The sequence below is a fragment of the Gekko japonicus genome, unplaced genomic scaffold (assembly GCF_001447785.1).
Source record: "Gekko japonicus isolate JY-2015 unplaced genomic scaffold, Gekko_japonicus_V1.1 scaffold10, whole genome shotgun sequence".
NCBI classification, from domain to species: domain Eukaryota; kingdom Metazoa; phylum Chordata; class Lepidosauria; order Squamata; family Gekkonidae; genus Gekko; species Gekko japonicus.
In genome coordinates, this window is record NW_015167526.1 from 41,566 (window position 1) to 55,078 (window position 13,513).

Sequence of the window (13,513 nt, forward strand, 5' to 3'; positions counted from 1 at the left end):
GACGGCCTCCTACTTTGAAAGTGTAAACTCCTTGGGGCAGGGGACTATGCCTTTTGGCTTATGCCGGACAAAACCATGAACCGCAACAATAGCATTTCAAACATTACCCATTTAATTCAAATTAACTTTGGCATGTCCACGACGAGTATTAGGGACACTAAAAGCTCTCAGGCAGAATGAGTTGGCAAATTTGCTCTCAGCGGGGGTGGAATTCCGGGTAGCTGTGGGATGAAGCCTCTTACTGCCCCTGCCCGCCCGCCTTCTGAGCTTGCCTAACCTTGCTCAGAAATCGTTCTCTGTTCCACCAAGGGAAGGAAGTGAATATATTGACCAACTTCTCCAAACAGAAATCACTTCTCACAATTTGGAACTGGCTAGTTTTGCTTGGGGAAGAGAGAGACAGAAGGGCTGAGCAGACAGAAGGAAAATTGCCTGTTTAAGTCTTTAACGGGGGTGGGGAGAGATTAACTGCCCTGACAACAGCCTAAAGTGGCATAATTTCTGGCAGTAGTCTCTTGCGGTGCCAGGCAGTGTTCCCTCTAAGATGAGTTACTGTGAGCTAGCCTCCAGCTCACACATTTCTGGCTTAGCTCAGGAAGGATGGCTCCAGACAGCAAACTAATGTATGCAGTAGCCAAAAGGCTGGCTCACAATTTTAATGCCAGTAGTTCACAAAGTAGAATTTTTGCTCACAAGACTCCACAACTTAGAGGGAGCACTGGTGCCAGGATTCCACCAGAGCTGACTGGTTGCTTTCAGGTACAAAAGGCAAACACATCCATCACACCCGCCTGTCTTCTTGGCCTCCTTTCAAGTGGCTGAAAATATTTTCTCCACACCCACGGTGTTGTTAAGTTACCTTTCTTCTGCATCGTTAGAATCTGTCTCTGAAAGCCAGGCAGAAATGCTTATGCTTTTGAGAACAACTGGAGTGACCGGGGAGACGGAGAGACAGGGAAAGCAGGTGTGGTGCAGCAGAGACCGGACTTGGAATGAGAAGACCTGGAGGTGACGGCGGCCTCAAGCATGGACGGCTTCAAGAGGGAATTGGATAAACATCTGGAGCAGAGGTCCATCAGTGGCTATGAACCACAAGGTATAGATAGGATTGTGACATTTTTGGCCACTGTGTGACACAGAGTGTTGGACTGGATGGGCCACTGGCCTGATCCAACATTGGCTTCTCTTATGTTCTTATTCAAATTCTGTGCCACGTATGCTGCTTTGAGCTCCTTGGGGGAACAGTGGGGCAAAAACGCAAACAGACAAGGAAACACTTTCTGCTTAGCTGCCCAAATACAAGGAGAAATCAAGGTTTGCGAAGGTCTGGAATTCCACCTCCTGCACCCAACAAATCCATAAGAGCAGTAGCATTCAAATATGTAATTTTCCTGCATCAATTTAGATCCTTAACACCACTAATGGAAACTCAGTGTACCCAAAGGAATCTGGGGTGTGTTCTAGAACACACACGGTCAAGACATACCAGGCATTGGCTGGTTCTGTTACCCCATAGCACTTTGCAGGCTTGGAAGTGGTTGGAAAAGTGTCTTTTAGGGAAACCTGGAGGGTGAGGAAACTTCAGACGCCTCCACTTTGCAACACAGTTTGGAAAACCATGCCTTGGAGCTTGAGCAGCTGACAGGAGGTAGCTGTTCTTTCCTGATGATCACTGGGCAGACACATACCATACCCCACCCGGGGCTTTGCCCTGAATTGGCATCACGGCACCTTGCACTGAGATGAGCTCAGAGCTCATGAGATCTTTCCCCTTCCTCCCCCATATTTCAAGGTCCTTTTCAGCTAGCCTTTTCCTTTGACTGACATGTCTGCAGGCCCAGGAGGGCAGAGACTCAGATGTTCTGAAAACAATTGGGGGGGGGGTTTCCTCCATTTTTACTTTGCCATTCTACAGAGAGACTCTGATCCACTCGTTCTCTGATTTAGGGACACTCCATAGTATAGCTGGAGAATCAGCCTCCATTCCTGAGGACTGGAAGGTAGCTAATGTCACTCCCATCTTTAAAAAGGGTTCCAGAGGAGATCCGGGAAATTACAGGCCTGTCAGTCTGACGTCGATACCGGGTAAATTGGTGGAAACCATTATTAAGGAAAGAATTAGTAGGCACATAGATGAACAAAACCTATTGAGGCAGACTCAACATGGGTTCTGTAAGGGAAGATCTTGTCTCACTAACCTGTTAATGTTCTTTGAGGGGGTGAACAAACATGTGGACAAGGGGGATCCAATAGATATTGTTTACCTTGACTTCCAGAAAGCTTTTGATAAAGTTCCTCATCAAAGGCTCCTAAGCAAGCTCAAAAATCATGGGATAAAAGGACAAGTCCTTTTATGGATCAAAAACTGGCTAATTAATAGAAAACAGAGAGTGAGTATAAATGGGCAGTTCTCCCAGTGGAGGGGTGTAAGCAGTGGGGTACCACAGGGATCAGTACTTGGTCCACTGCTTTTTAACTTGTTCATTAATGATTTGGAGTTGGGAGTAAGCAGTGAAGTGGCTAAATTTGCGGATGATACGAAGTTGTTCAGGGTGGTGAAAACCAGTGAGGATTGTGAGGCACTCCAAAGGGATCTGTCAAAGATGGGCAAGTGGGCGTCAACATGGCAAATGGGGTTCAATGTGGCCAAGTGCAAGGTGATGCACATTGGAGCCAAAAATCCTAACTATAAATACACGTTGATGGGGTCTGAACTGGCAGAGACAGATCAAGAGAGAGATCTTGGAGTTGTAGTAGATAACTCACTGAAAATGTCGAGACAGTGTGTGACTGCAATAAAGAAGGCCAATGCTATGCTGGGGATTATTAGGAAGGGTATTGTAAACAGATCAGCCAATATCATAATGCCGCTATATAAATCAATGGTGCGACCTCATCTGGAATACTGTGTGCAATTCTGGTCACCACACCTTAAAAAGGATATTATAGCTTTGGAAAAAGTGCAGAAAAGAGCAACTCGAATGATAAAAGGGTTGGAACACTTTCCCTATGAGGAACGGTTAAGGCGCTTAGGGCTCTTTAGCTTGGAGAAACGACGACTGAGGGGTGACATGATTGAGGTTTATAAGATTATGCATGGGAAAGAGCAGGTAGAGAAAGAGGTACTTTTCTCCCTTTCTCACAATACAAGAACCCGTGGGCACTCCATGAAATTGCTGAGCGGTCGGGTTAGAACGGATAAAAGGAAGTACTTCTTCACCCAAAGAGTGATTAACACTTGGAATTCACTGCCACAGGAAGTGGTGGCAGCTACAAGCATGGACGGCTTCAAAAGGGAATTAGATAAGCATATGGAGCAGAGGTCCATCAGTGGCTATTAGCCACAAGGTATAGATAGGGACTCTGGGGCAAGTGATGCTCTGTCATCTTGGTGCTTGGGGGGGGTCAACAGTGGGAGGGCTTCTAATGTCCTGGCCCCACTGGTGGACCTCCTGATGGCACTGGTATTTCTGGCCACTGTGGGATACAGAGTGTTGGACTGGATGGGCCTTTGGCCTGATCCAACATTGGCATCTCTTATGTTCTTATGTTCTTATGTGTTTTCTGTTTCTCTCTCTCCTTTTAATGCTGATCTTAAGTTGGCCCCAAGTCACTTAACAGAGTTTGGAAAAAGCACAGATTCCTCTTTCTGGAAACTCCATTTTTAAACACAAGCCTAAAAGAGTATCGCCTAAAAATAGCACAGGCCCGCCCAGAAGTAGCCAGGATGCACAGAGCTCCTTCCACATTGGTCTGCCCCACCGGGCATGGTCCTTGTCCCACGGCACTCGGAGCAAGAAGCCAAAGGGAGCCACCCCTTCCCTCTGTTGTTCCTTTGGTGCGGTGCAGCAGATGCTGTTCTTTATCTGAACTCAGAGAGAGTCCTGGGTTCGAATCCCTGCTCAGCCACGATGCTCCCTGGCAGTGTTCCCTCTCAGCTGGGTTAGTGTGAGCTAGCTCACAGTTTTTTAGCCTCCGGCTCACACATTTTTGTCTCAGCTCAGGAAGGATGGCTCCAGAGCAAACTGATTTATGCCAGTTTATTTATTTATTTAATTCGATTTCTATCCCGCCTTGCCTGACAAGCAGGCTCAAGGCAGCATACAATAATAATTTACAATAAAACATAAAGTTTGGTGTAGTGTTTAAGTATGTGGACTCTAATCTGGGAGAACCGGGTTTGATTCCCCACTCCTCCACTTGCAGCTGCCGGATGACCTTGGGTCAGTCACAAGTTCTCCCAGAGCTGTCCTCTCAGAGCTCTCTCAGCCCCACCTACCTCCCAGGGTGTCTGTTGTGGGGAGGGGAAGGGAAAGGAGATTGTAAGCCGCTCTCTGAGACTCCGAATGAAGGGTGAGGTATAAATCCAATCTCTTCTCTCTTCTCTTCTTCTTATGCCGCAGCTCACAACTTCGATGCCTGGAGCTCACCAAGTTGAATTTCCGCTCACAGGACTCCACGGGAAGTCCTTAGTTCGGGAAGGAGGGCTCCAGAAGAGCCAACTAATTGACGCAGCAGAGTCCACTTGCTGGCTCACATCTTTAATGCCAGGAGCTCACAAAGTAGGACTTTTGCTCACAGGACTCCACACCTTAGAGGGAGTACTGGTTGCAGTCCCTGGCAAATTCGAGCGAGCAGCCGTACCCCGTCTAACCTACCTCGTAGGGCCGGATTTAGACTTGCTGAGGCCCTAAGCTATACAAAACCCAGAGGCCCCCTACTGTTTTAAATTACATCAGCTGGTCTCAGAAAAATTTAAAATATATACGCCTTTTTAATATTTGAAATCATTTTTTATATTGTGTTTTTATTCGAGGCCCCAGCAGATTGCGAGGCCCTAAGCTGTAGCTTATTTAGCTTATGCATAAATCCGGCACTGCTACCTTGCAGGGTTGTCGTAGAGGTAAAGTAGATCGGGGCTGAGCCAGGTTCCTGGGAGGGAGGGCAGAATAGGATGGGAGCATACCAGGCCGCCCAGACCCCCTGAGGCCGACCCCCCCCCCTCACCTGGTGGTTCTTCCCCAGCGCCTTTTCCAGCTGCCGGTGGTCGTTGCGCCAGACCAAGGCGTGCAGGGGGAACCCGCTGCTGATGTGGTTGCTGTTGCCGCCGCCGCCAGCCAGGCCCTCGGAGCTCATGCTGGGCCCCTCCCGGTCGGCCCCCTTCGGGGGGCGCCGCCTCCCCCTGCCCCCCTCGACCGACCGCCCACCAGCCACCCAGCCAGGCCGCGCAGCCCCCCTCCCCCGGCCCCCCCTCTCTCTCGGCCCTTTCTCTCGCCCGCGCCGAGCCTCGGGCTGTCAGGAAGAGAGCCCGGGCGGGCCAGCCGGCCTCTGGGGCGTTTCACTCGCGGGCCGGCCCAGCGGTCGCTCAGGGCAACCGCCACCTGTCCCTCCGCGGCCCCCGTGAAGCCGCAGGCGCCACCTTGGGGGAGGGCAACGGAGGCCGGGCGGGCGCTCGGGAGACATGTTGGGAAAGGGCCGCCCGCCGGCGCCGGTCCAGGGCGCCCCGGCCGCCATTTTGGGTGAGGGCGGCAGTCGGGCGCGACTTCTCTCTCTCCCAGAGGGACGCCGAGGCTCCAGGGAAGCCCCGCCCCTTCTAGGCTCTTTGTGTAGCAGGGACTCCTTTGCCTATTAGGCCACACGCCCCTTCTGTAGCCAATTCTCCAAGAGCTTATAGAGCTCTTCTTACAGGGGCTACTACTGTAAGCTCTTGGAGGATTGGCTACATTAGGGGCGTGTCGCCTAATATGCAAAGGAGTTCCTGCCAAAAAGAGCACTGAGTCATTTATTAAAAACGTGAGCTTCTCTTGCGGCTCACTTCTTCAACTATGTGTGGAGGAAGGTCCGGCCTTACAAATAAAGCAAACGTTGCGTCCGTGCTTTATTCCTTACTGGCGTTTCCATCCTAAATGTCTGGGAAGAAATCCTTGTTTGTTTTCCTGCAGAATTTCTTTTTTTAGAGGAAGTGTCGGAAGACTGCCAGCATCAAATATGGCCGCACTACCCCGCTCCTTGCCCGGCGTCAACATGGCTGGCACGCCGCGGCCGCTCTAGGACGCCGCCTCCACTCCTCGCGGCGGGACGACAACAGCGGCGGCGACGAGGCGCCCGCGGGTGGCGTAACGAGCGGGTTGGCGAATGGCGCTCCCGGAGCGGGCGCGCGCCGCTGGCGGGCGCATGCGCGAGGCGGCGGGTCCGTGCCCGAGGGCGCCGAGAGGGACCCGTTAGCGGCGGTTCCGGCCTCGGCCCGGCCATGTCCAAGCGGCTGCGGAGCAGCGACGTCTGCGCGGACTGCAGCGCTCCGGGTACGGGCTTCTCGGGGAGGAGGGTGGGGCGGACACACGGGTGGGCTTCCCCTCGAGGGGTGAATGGCCGGGGGGGGCGCTCTCCGCCGCCTCTGAGCATGTGCAGAGCGCCTCCCCGGCCGCTTGTCTCCCCCGCCCCCTCTCTTCTGGGCGTGCAGAAGGAAGCTCCCCCCCCTCCCCGCGGCGGGGGCCTAAAGTGCGGGTCAGTTTTGCAGAGGGGGGGGGGGGGGCGGGGCGGGGCGCCCCCCCCAGGCGCCCTCTGAGCTCTGGAGCCCTGTGGGCAAAACAGTCTACTTGGTGAACTCCTGGCATGAAAGTGGTGAGCCAGCGATTTGGCTGCTGCGTGAATTAGTTTGCTCTTCTGGAGCCCCATCCTTCCTGAGCGGAGAGAAAAACGGGTGAGCCGGAGGCTAAGGAACTGTGAGCCAGCTCACACTCACTCAGCTTAGAGGGAACACTGGTCTCGGCCAAGGCTCCCTCTAAGCAGTGGAGTCCTGTGAGCAAAAATCCTACTTGGTGAGCTCCTGGCATGAAAGGTGTGAGCGAGCAATTTGGCTGCTGCATCAATGAGTTCGCTCTGGAGCCCCATCCTTCCTGAGCTAACACAAAAATGTGTGAGCCGGAGGCTAAAACAACTGTGTGCTAGCTCACACTAACTCAGCTTAGAGGGGACACTGGTCTCTGCCAAGGCTCCCTCTAAGCTGTGGAGTCTTGTGAGCAAAAATACTACTTTGTGAGCTCCTGGCATTAAAGCTGCGAGGGAACGATTTGGCTCCTGCATAAACTGGTTTGCTCTGAAGCCCTCCTTCCCAAGCTAAGACAAAAATGTGTGAGCCAGAAGCTGAAAAACTGTTAGCTAGCTCACACTAACTCAGTTTAGAGGGAACTCTGGTCCCACCCACCCCCATCTCCCTGCCTGGGCTCCAGCATCTGCCCCCCTGGCCCGCCGAGTCCAGACACCAAACACGTGGCGAGGGGCCGGCTGCTCTGATCGTCTGGGGGCCCCTCCTTGTAGACCGGGAGCAGGCCCGTAGCCAGGGTTTTTTTAGTCGGGGGGGCATTTACATTTCTTAGGGGGGACCCTGGCTAATCAAATTAAGGGAAGACCTGGCTTCTTCCCCACATCTGCCACCACTCGGGGGCCCTGGGCTGGATAGGAAGTCAGGTGGCCTTGCCAGTAAGTCCAGGGGCCTAGCCCCAAGATGCCCCCCACGGTAGCGACAGGCCTGACCGGGCGTGCTCTGCTCCATAATACTGTGGGCAACTTCAGGCCCTGCGCTCAGTACAGAGGTGCTCGTCTGTACGCCAAACACACACCCTCTCGCCTGCCTGGGGTCTTAAAACAGGAAAACAGCCTTTGTGAGAGCTGCCAAGGGCCAGCACGGGTTGTGGGGGTGGAGGGGGGGGGCTACATCCAGCCCTTAAACCTTGGTGAGTTCTTTGTCGGGGACAAAGGGTGGTGACAGGGGAACAGCGGTCCCGGAGGCGCCCTCTTGAATGTGGGGTGCCTCAAGGGGCAGTGCTGTCCCCAATGTTGTTCTAGCCATAGTTATTACATGTACTGTATGTATCTGGTAAAATAATACTTAAAACTAAAGCTCCGTTGTTAAAAGGTTAAACTGATCTAGGTGCACAACAGAATGATTCTGTCTATGCAAACTTAAATAGTTACAGTGAGTACAGACTCCATATTTGTTGTATGTTAGTCTTTTTCTCTTTGTAGTTGTCTTCTTTTCTTTCACTTCTGAAAAACTAATAAAACTCTGAGCGGTAGCCATGCTGGATCTGCAGTAAGGGAGCCAGATTCGAGATCCCAGTCGCACCATAAGGACCAACTAGATTTTGGGGTGTGGGAGCTTTCCAGAGTCAACATTCCCTTTCTTTGCCAGATACGTTGATGTCTGATGAAGGGAGCTTTGACACTCAGAAGCTGGTAGCACCAAAATCCTGTGGGTCTCCGAGACGCTCCTGGGGTCTTGAACCTCGCTGTCCATTACTAAGCAAGCGGGTGTCATTACAACAAGCCAGGGTATAACAGTAGCATAAAAGTCACAAGGCAGAGTTGCCGTGGGAGAGGCACGGAAGGTGGGCGGATTATCTGGGCGCGATCACACCCCAACATCTGGGAAGTGGAGCGCACCCGTGGCTTACCGCCAACAATGCACATTTAAAAACTAGTACCTCCAAGGTACTAGTAAACGTTTGCCACGGGCTGCCTCCAGACGCCTGTGGTGTGATCGGGCCAGCACGCGGCATTCCCCTCCGGTCCCTCGTTTACTCGCTGGCACTGAGGGAAGGACCCGTGCTGTGCCGCCGGCGTGTCTGATCGCGTAATCGTGGATTAAACTGCGCCAAGGCAATTAGCCACCCCCCCCCCGGCGATATCTGGCCCGTGTGCCCGGGACCACTGAGCAGCATTGCAGTCAGTGCCCCTCACCTTTAGCAGTGAGGTGGTGTTTTTGAGGAAGCCTCGCCTACCCCGCTCTTTGATATTGACGGGCTCCTCCTAATCCATCTCTTCCCAGGGGAATGGTGGTGTTTGGCTGTTGCGGCCGTTTTGTCCTATAAGGCCAGCAAGAGAAAAGCTTCCTGGCTACGCAAGGGCACTTTTTGTAGGACCTGACTGATCGTTTTTCTCTGCTGCTCCACACTTTTCATGTAACGAGGCACCTGCTACTGTTAATTTCTTGATAGCAAATAACCGTGTGTGTCTCCACCGCCCACCCCCCACTTCCTATAAAGAGACCTTGCATCTTGTCAGCAAACTTCCTAAATTGCCCCATTTCGCCAAGGCCTCAGCCTGTGACTAAAGACCAAATTTGCCTTCACACTTTTCACACTTCCTGTTTTGAGCGGCCCTCATGCATTCCTGTCAGTGCCTGCCCATCCTTGTAGGTAATATGAGAATGGGCAATATAAGAACAATATAAGAGCATAAGCTTTTTTCCCTTGTTTTACTGGGTCCAGCTTTTTCTTGCTTACTGGGTCCAGCTTCCCCCCCCCCCTTGCTTACTGATGCATAAACTGGTTTTTAAATTTTTAAACTTAGGTGGGGGAAAGTTCATTCACTTGAGCGACAGCTCAGTTTGTGTGGTCGTTGCTTCCTGTCGCCCAGCAGCACGCTGGGTGAAGCAGAATGAATCCGTCCCGTCAGCTGAGCCGTTCAGGCCAGGTTCCCGCGTCTTCCGCTTGCTCCTTACCCCCGGTGTTCTCTTTCAGACCCGTGCTGGGCGTCCATAAACAGGGGGGTCTTGATCTGCGATGAGTGCTGCAGCGTCCACCGGAGCCTGGGCCGCCACATCTCCCAAGTCAAGCACCTCAAGCACACGCCGTGGCCCCCGACGCTGCTGCAGGTAAGCGGCAGCTCTGCTGTTCTGCCTTGCAGCTGCCTGCAGAAGCAACCTGTGGAAGAGGTGCCTGCCATGGGCGTTTCTTGGCCTGTGGGGTGGGGTAGGGGAAGCGTCTGCGTTTGTGAAGCTTCCTTGCCTTCCTCCTGGGAAGGCAGCACTTCCGTGGCGTAGGCAGCCAGGCCTGCGGTGACCAGACTGGGTATGGGCTGGGTGCTGTCTGTGAAGGGAGACCTTGCTGATTTTTCTGACTCATGTCCCCAACCCTGAGTGCACTTGCTGGGAAGTAAGACCCGGTGAGGTAAGTTTAACATTTTAATATCTGTAATATTTAATATTTTAATATCTGTAAGCCACCTTGAGCCAGCTGTCCGGCAAGGCGGGGTACAAGTTTAAATAAATAAATAAATGGAACTCAGGCTTCTGAGGGCAGTCCTCAGGTTTCACCCTCTTGATTTTTTTCAGGTGCGTGTCTGTGACTTTCAGGATTGGTTACTATTAAGCGCACCCTTCTGTGTGAATGCTTATTAGAAGCTGCCTCCTTTTGGTGTCGTGGTGAAGTGCGCGGGCTCTAATCTGGGAGAACCGGGTTTGATTCCCCACTCCTCCACTCACAGCTGCTGGATGACCTTGGGCAAGCCGTAGTTCTGATAAGAACTGTCCTTGAAAAAGAGCCATTTCTGTCAGAGCTCTCTCAGCCCCGCCTACCTCAGGGTGTCTGTTGTGGGGAGGGGAAGGGAAAGGAGTTTGTAAGCCGCTCTGAGACTCCCTTGGGTAGTGAAGGGCCATGGGGTATAAATCCAATCTCTTCTTCTTCTTCTTTTCTCTTGTATGCATTGTTGCTGTTCCTGTTCTGTGCAAACAGATGAGGCGAAGGTGGCAACAGATTCTATGTTTTGTATCCAGAAAATTGACCTAACAGCTTCTCCGTAACTCTTTGTAGCTATGGTTTCTGGAGTGTGTTGTGTAGCGTCCCTGGGGTTCTTGGAGGTTTCTGGCTGAGAAGAAGCGTAGTAGTGGGATGCATTTTCATCTACGATTAATTTTGCCAGCTGGGCTTACCATTTGCCCGCTTCAGGACCTTCCCACCTGCCCTTGCATTTGAGCCAGATGGAGAAATGGGGGGGGGGGATGACATCATACTATGTGTTCATGTCATGTCCAATATTACTGTAGAATGTGGGGGGGGGTGGATTCCAGTGTGTTGGCTGACATTATGTTCAGGTTTTCACGTGGACGACTCATAGCACAACATCACTGCCTCAGAAGCTCGGGGAGTGGGGCCTGGCTCCCCTAGTCTTAGGGCCTCCTGCCAGTTCGTATGTGGCAACGGTGAGGCCCACAAGGCCTGGCCAGTTCTCTGCATGAACTGCATGTGTGTCCTTGAGAATGTCCAAAATTTTTAGTGATGTACAAGAAAGTAGTTGAGGAGGAAAGTGTTCCCTGAAAATAGATGGTCTAAAAACTGCTGTTTGGTGGAATTGCGCAGAGAAGTGCAGTGGTCCGCACACCGTCCGATTCTGTCCCTTCCTCCATCCCAGCACCAGCTGTCAGCATTCCGTGCCTGGTCCTGTTCACTTCCTACCAAGTTCATGAACATTCTATGATGTGGAAGCAACTCTTTGGTCAGGATGGGGACTTGGAAACAGCGTACAACAGCTGAATAGGATGTGGCCATCACATACAGAACAAAGTGATATGAAGAAGAGAAGAGATTGGATTTATCCCCTGCCCTCCACTCGGAGTCTCAGAGCGGCTGACAAACTCCTTTCCCTCCCCCTCCCCACAACAGGCACCCAGTGAGGTCGGTGGGGGCTGAGAGAGCTCTGACAGAAACTGCCCTTGAGAGAACAGCTCTGACAGAACTACGGCTTGCCCAAGGTCATCCAGCAGCTGCAGGTGGAGGAGTGGGGAATCAGACCCGGTTCTCCCAGATTAGAGTCCGCGCACTTAACCACGACACCAAACTGGCGATCATATGATGTGCTGGCTGCCTTGAGAAGCCCTCAGTGCTGTGAGGCAAGATGCCCACACCATCCACGGAAGGCAACATAATCTCTCCCGTGCTCTTTGTTGATATTTATTTATTTATTGTATTTATAACCCGCCCTCCCTGCAAGCGGGCTCAGGGCGGCTCACATTGCCTGGCCCAATGTGCCAAGATTCATATACAGTTAAAACATTTAAAACTTAACATTTAACACTGTTAAAACATTTAAACAATCGATGATAGAGAAACGTGCACCCACATCCTGTGAAGGGATTTTTCAGGCACCATAAAACAATCAACAGATTGGACCTTGATCCTCTACTAAGAGCTCGGTAACCAGGACAGGCTACATGACCTTTGGGAGACTGTTCAATAAAGCACCATTTTTTAATCGCTGCAGTACTAGGACAAGGGATGTGGGTCCGCCGGGGGCAGGGGTTTTCAAGCCGTTTTGTCAAGGTCGGGCCCGGGACTTGGGATGAAAAGAAAGAAGTTGTGGCAGCCCCCCATGGACACCGTTGCATTTGGAGGTGGGTGTGGAGAAGCTGAGCAGGAACAGGGCACAGTTTGTTTGTTTATTTATTCGGTTTCTATGCCGCTCCTTCCCGGAGGCTCGGAGCGGTTTACATATGATTAGTTACATCCTATCTAGGGCCACAATTCACAAGGGTAGGTGAATGCCTACCAGCACCCAGACAGCAGGGCTCTTCTTTTTCCTCGGCTCTTTTCATAGTGGGCTCTTCACCTCCTAGCGACGGCGCCTCGGTGTAGATCTTGCTTGTAGCGACTCCTTCCGGCGAGGTCTTCGTGGTGCGCGGCTGTGCGACGGTCGCAGCTCCGGCATACGTCCAATTGGCTCCGCCACGCTGCATCGCCGCATCACTACGCCTCCCCGTCCAATCCTCGCCCGGATTCAGCTGCTGCTCGACGCCGGATGTTCGCCATGCCTGCCGAGTCCCCAGGTCTCCGCACGTCTCTGCCACGCCACCCCGTTGCTTCACCGGCACTCCTGCTGCACACCACCACTAGAACACCAGTTCTAGTTTTCGCGTCTTGGTGTTTGTGGGTGACATTCTGATAAGGAGTGTGTGTTTTCTTCCTTTCTTCTAAACATTTATTAGCCCCCTTTCTTCCTTGCAGAACTTAAGGCAGCTTACTATATAAAAAGACGTTATTAAAATAAATTTAAAAAACCACAATAAAACAACACTTCTAAAAACCAAATTAAAAAGTCAATAGTTTAAAAACTCCAGTTAGGACTGCCAATTAAAAAAAAAACCCAAATCAGTCAAAGGCTGTCCTAAATAAAACTGTCTTCAGCTGCTTCCTAAAGACTGACAATGAGGAAGTTGAAATTCTGAAACTGAAAACTTCTCCTGGGTAAGCCCCAAACCTGAACTTCCCTCTGAAGGTCACATTTTCAAACGGTTTGAATCCTTGGAAATGTCTGTAGTGCTGTGTGATGTTTACCCTGCCAGTTTCAACTTTCTACTTGAATTTGCTAATTTTTTTTTAAGAACGGGCCTCCACTCTGAAACTTTTGAAAACCAGCTTAAAAAACAAAAGGCACCCAGACCCTCCCGTGCGGTGGAAATGCTCACTGCCAGCAGCAATGTGGTGCCCGTCTGGCAGCCGTTCAGCTGCTTCAGCAGGCAGGAAAGCCCAGGCTTGGTGCTCACGATTTGTGTTCCACCTTTTACAGATGGTGGAGACCTTGTACAACAATGGCGCGAACTCCATCTGGGAGCACTCGTTGCTGGACCCTGCGTCAGTCATGAGCGGAAGGCGCAAAGCAAACCCCCAGGACAAAGTGCAGTAAGTGGAGCCGTTAGGGCACGGTCTGGCACTTCCCCTGGGGCCCCGGAGAAGAAGGA

General features: G+C 51.9%; 2 protein-coding genes across 9 annotated transcripts in view; one reads left to right on the forward strand and one right to left on the reverse strand.

The window, feature by feature from the left end:
* The window catches only part of ANKRD13A (ankyrin repeat domain 13A), a 30,103-nt gene extending 24,967 nt beyond the window's left edge, over positions 1–5,136 (reverse strand). Inside the window, 1 exon segment of the mRNA XM_015413206.1 lies at positions 5,008–5,136. Coding sequence (XP_015268692.1) covers positions 5,008–5,136 — 129 coding nt within the window.
* Positions 5,137–6,162: 1,026 nt separating this feature from the next.
* GIT2 (G protein-coupled receptor kinase interacting ArfGAP 2) overlaps positions 6,163–13,513 on the forward strand; it is a 57,470-nt gene continuing 50,119 nt past the window's right edge. For all 8 annotated transcript variants that reach the window (XM_015413262.1, XM_015413267.1, XM_015413266.1 and 5 more), the window contains exons 1-3: positions 6,163–6,302; positions 9,522–9,655; positions 13,342–13,454. In XM_015413262.1, the coding sequence (XP_015268748.1) occupies positions 6,251–6,302; positions 9,522–9,655; positions 13,342–13,454 (299 nt within the window). In that variant the 5' untranslated portion in view covers positions 6,163–6,250. The remainder of the gene's footprint in view (positions 6,303–9,521; positions 9,656–13,341; positions 13,455–13,513) is intronic.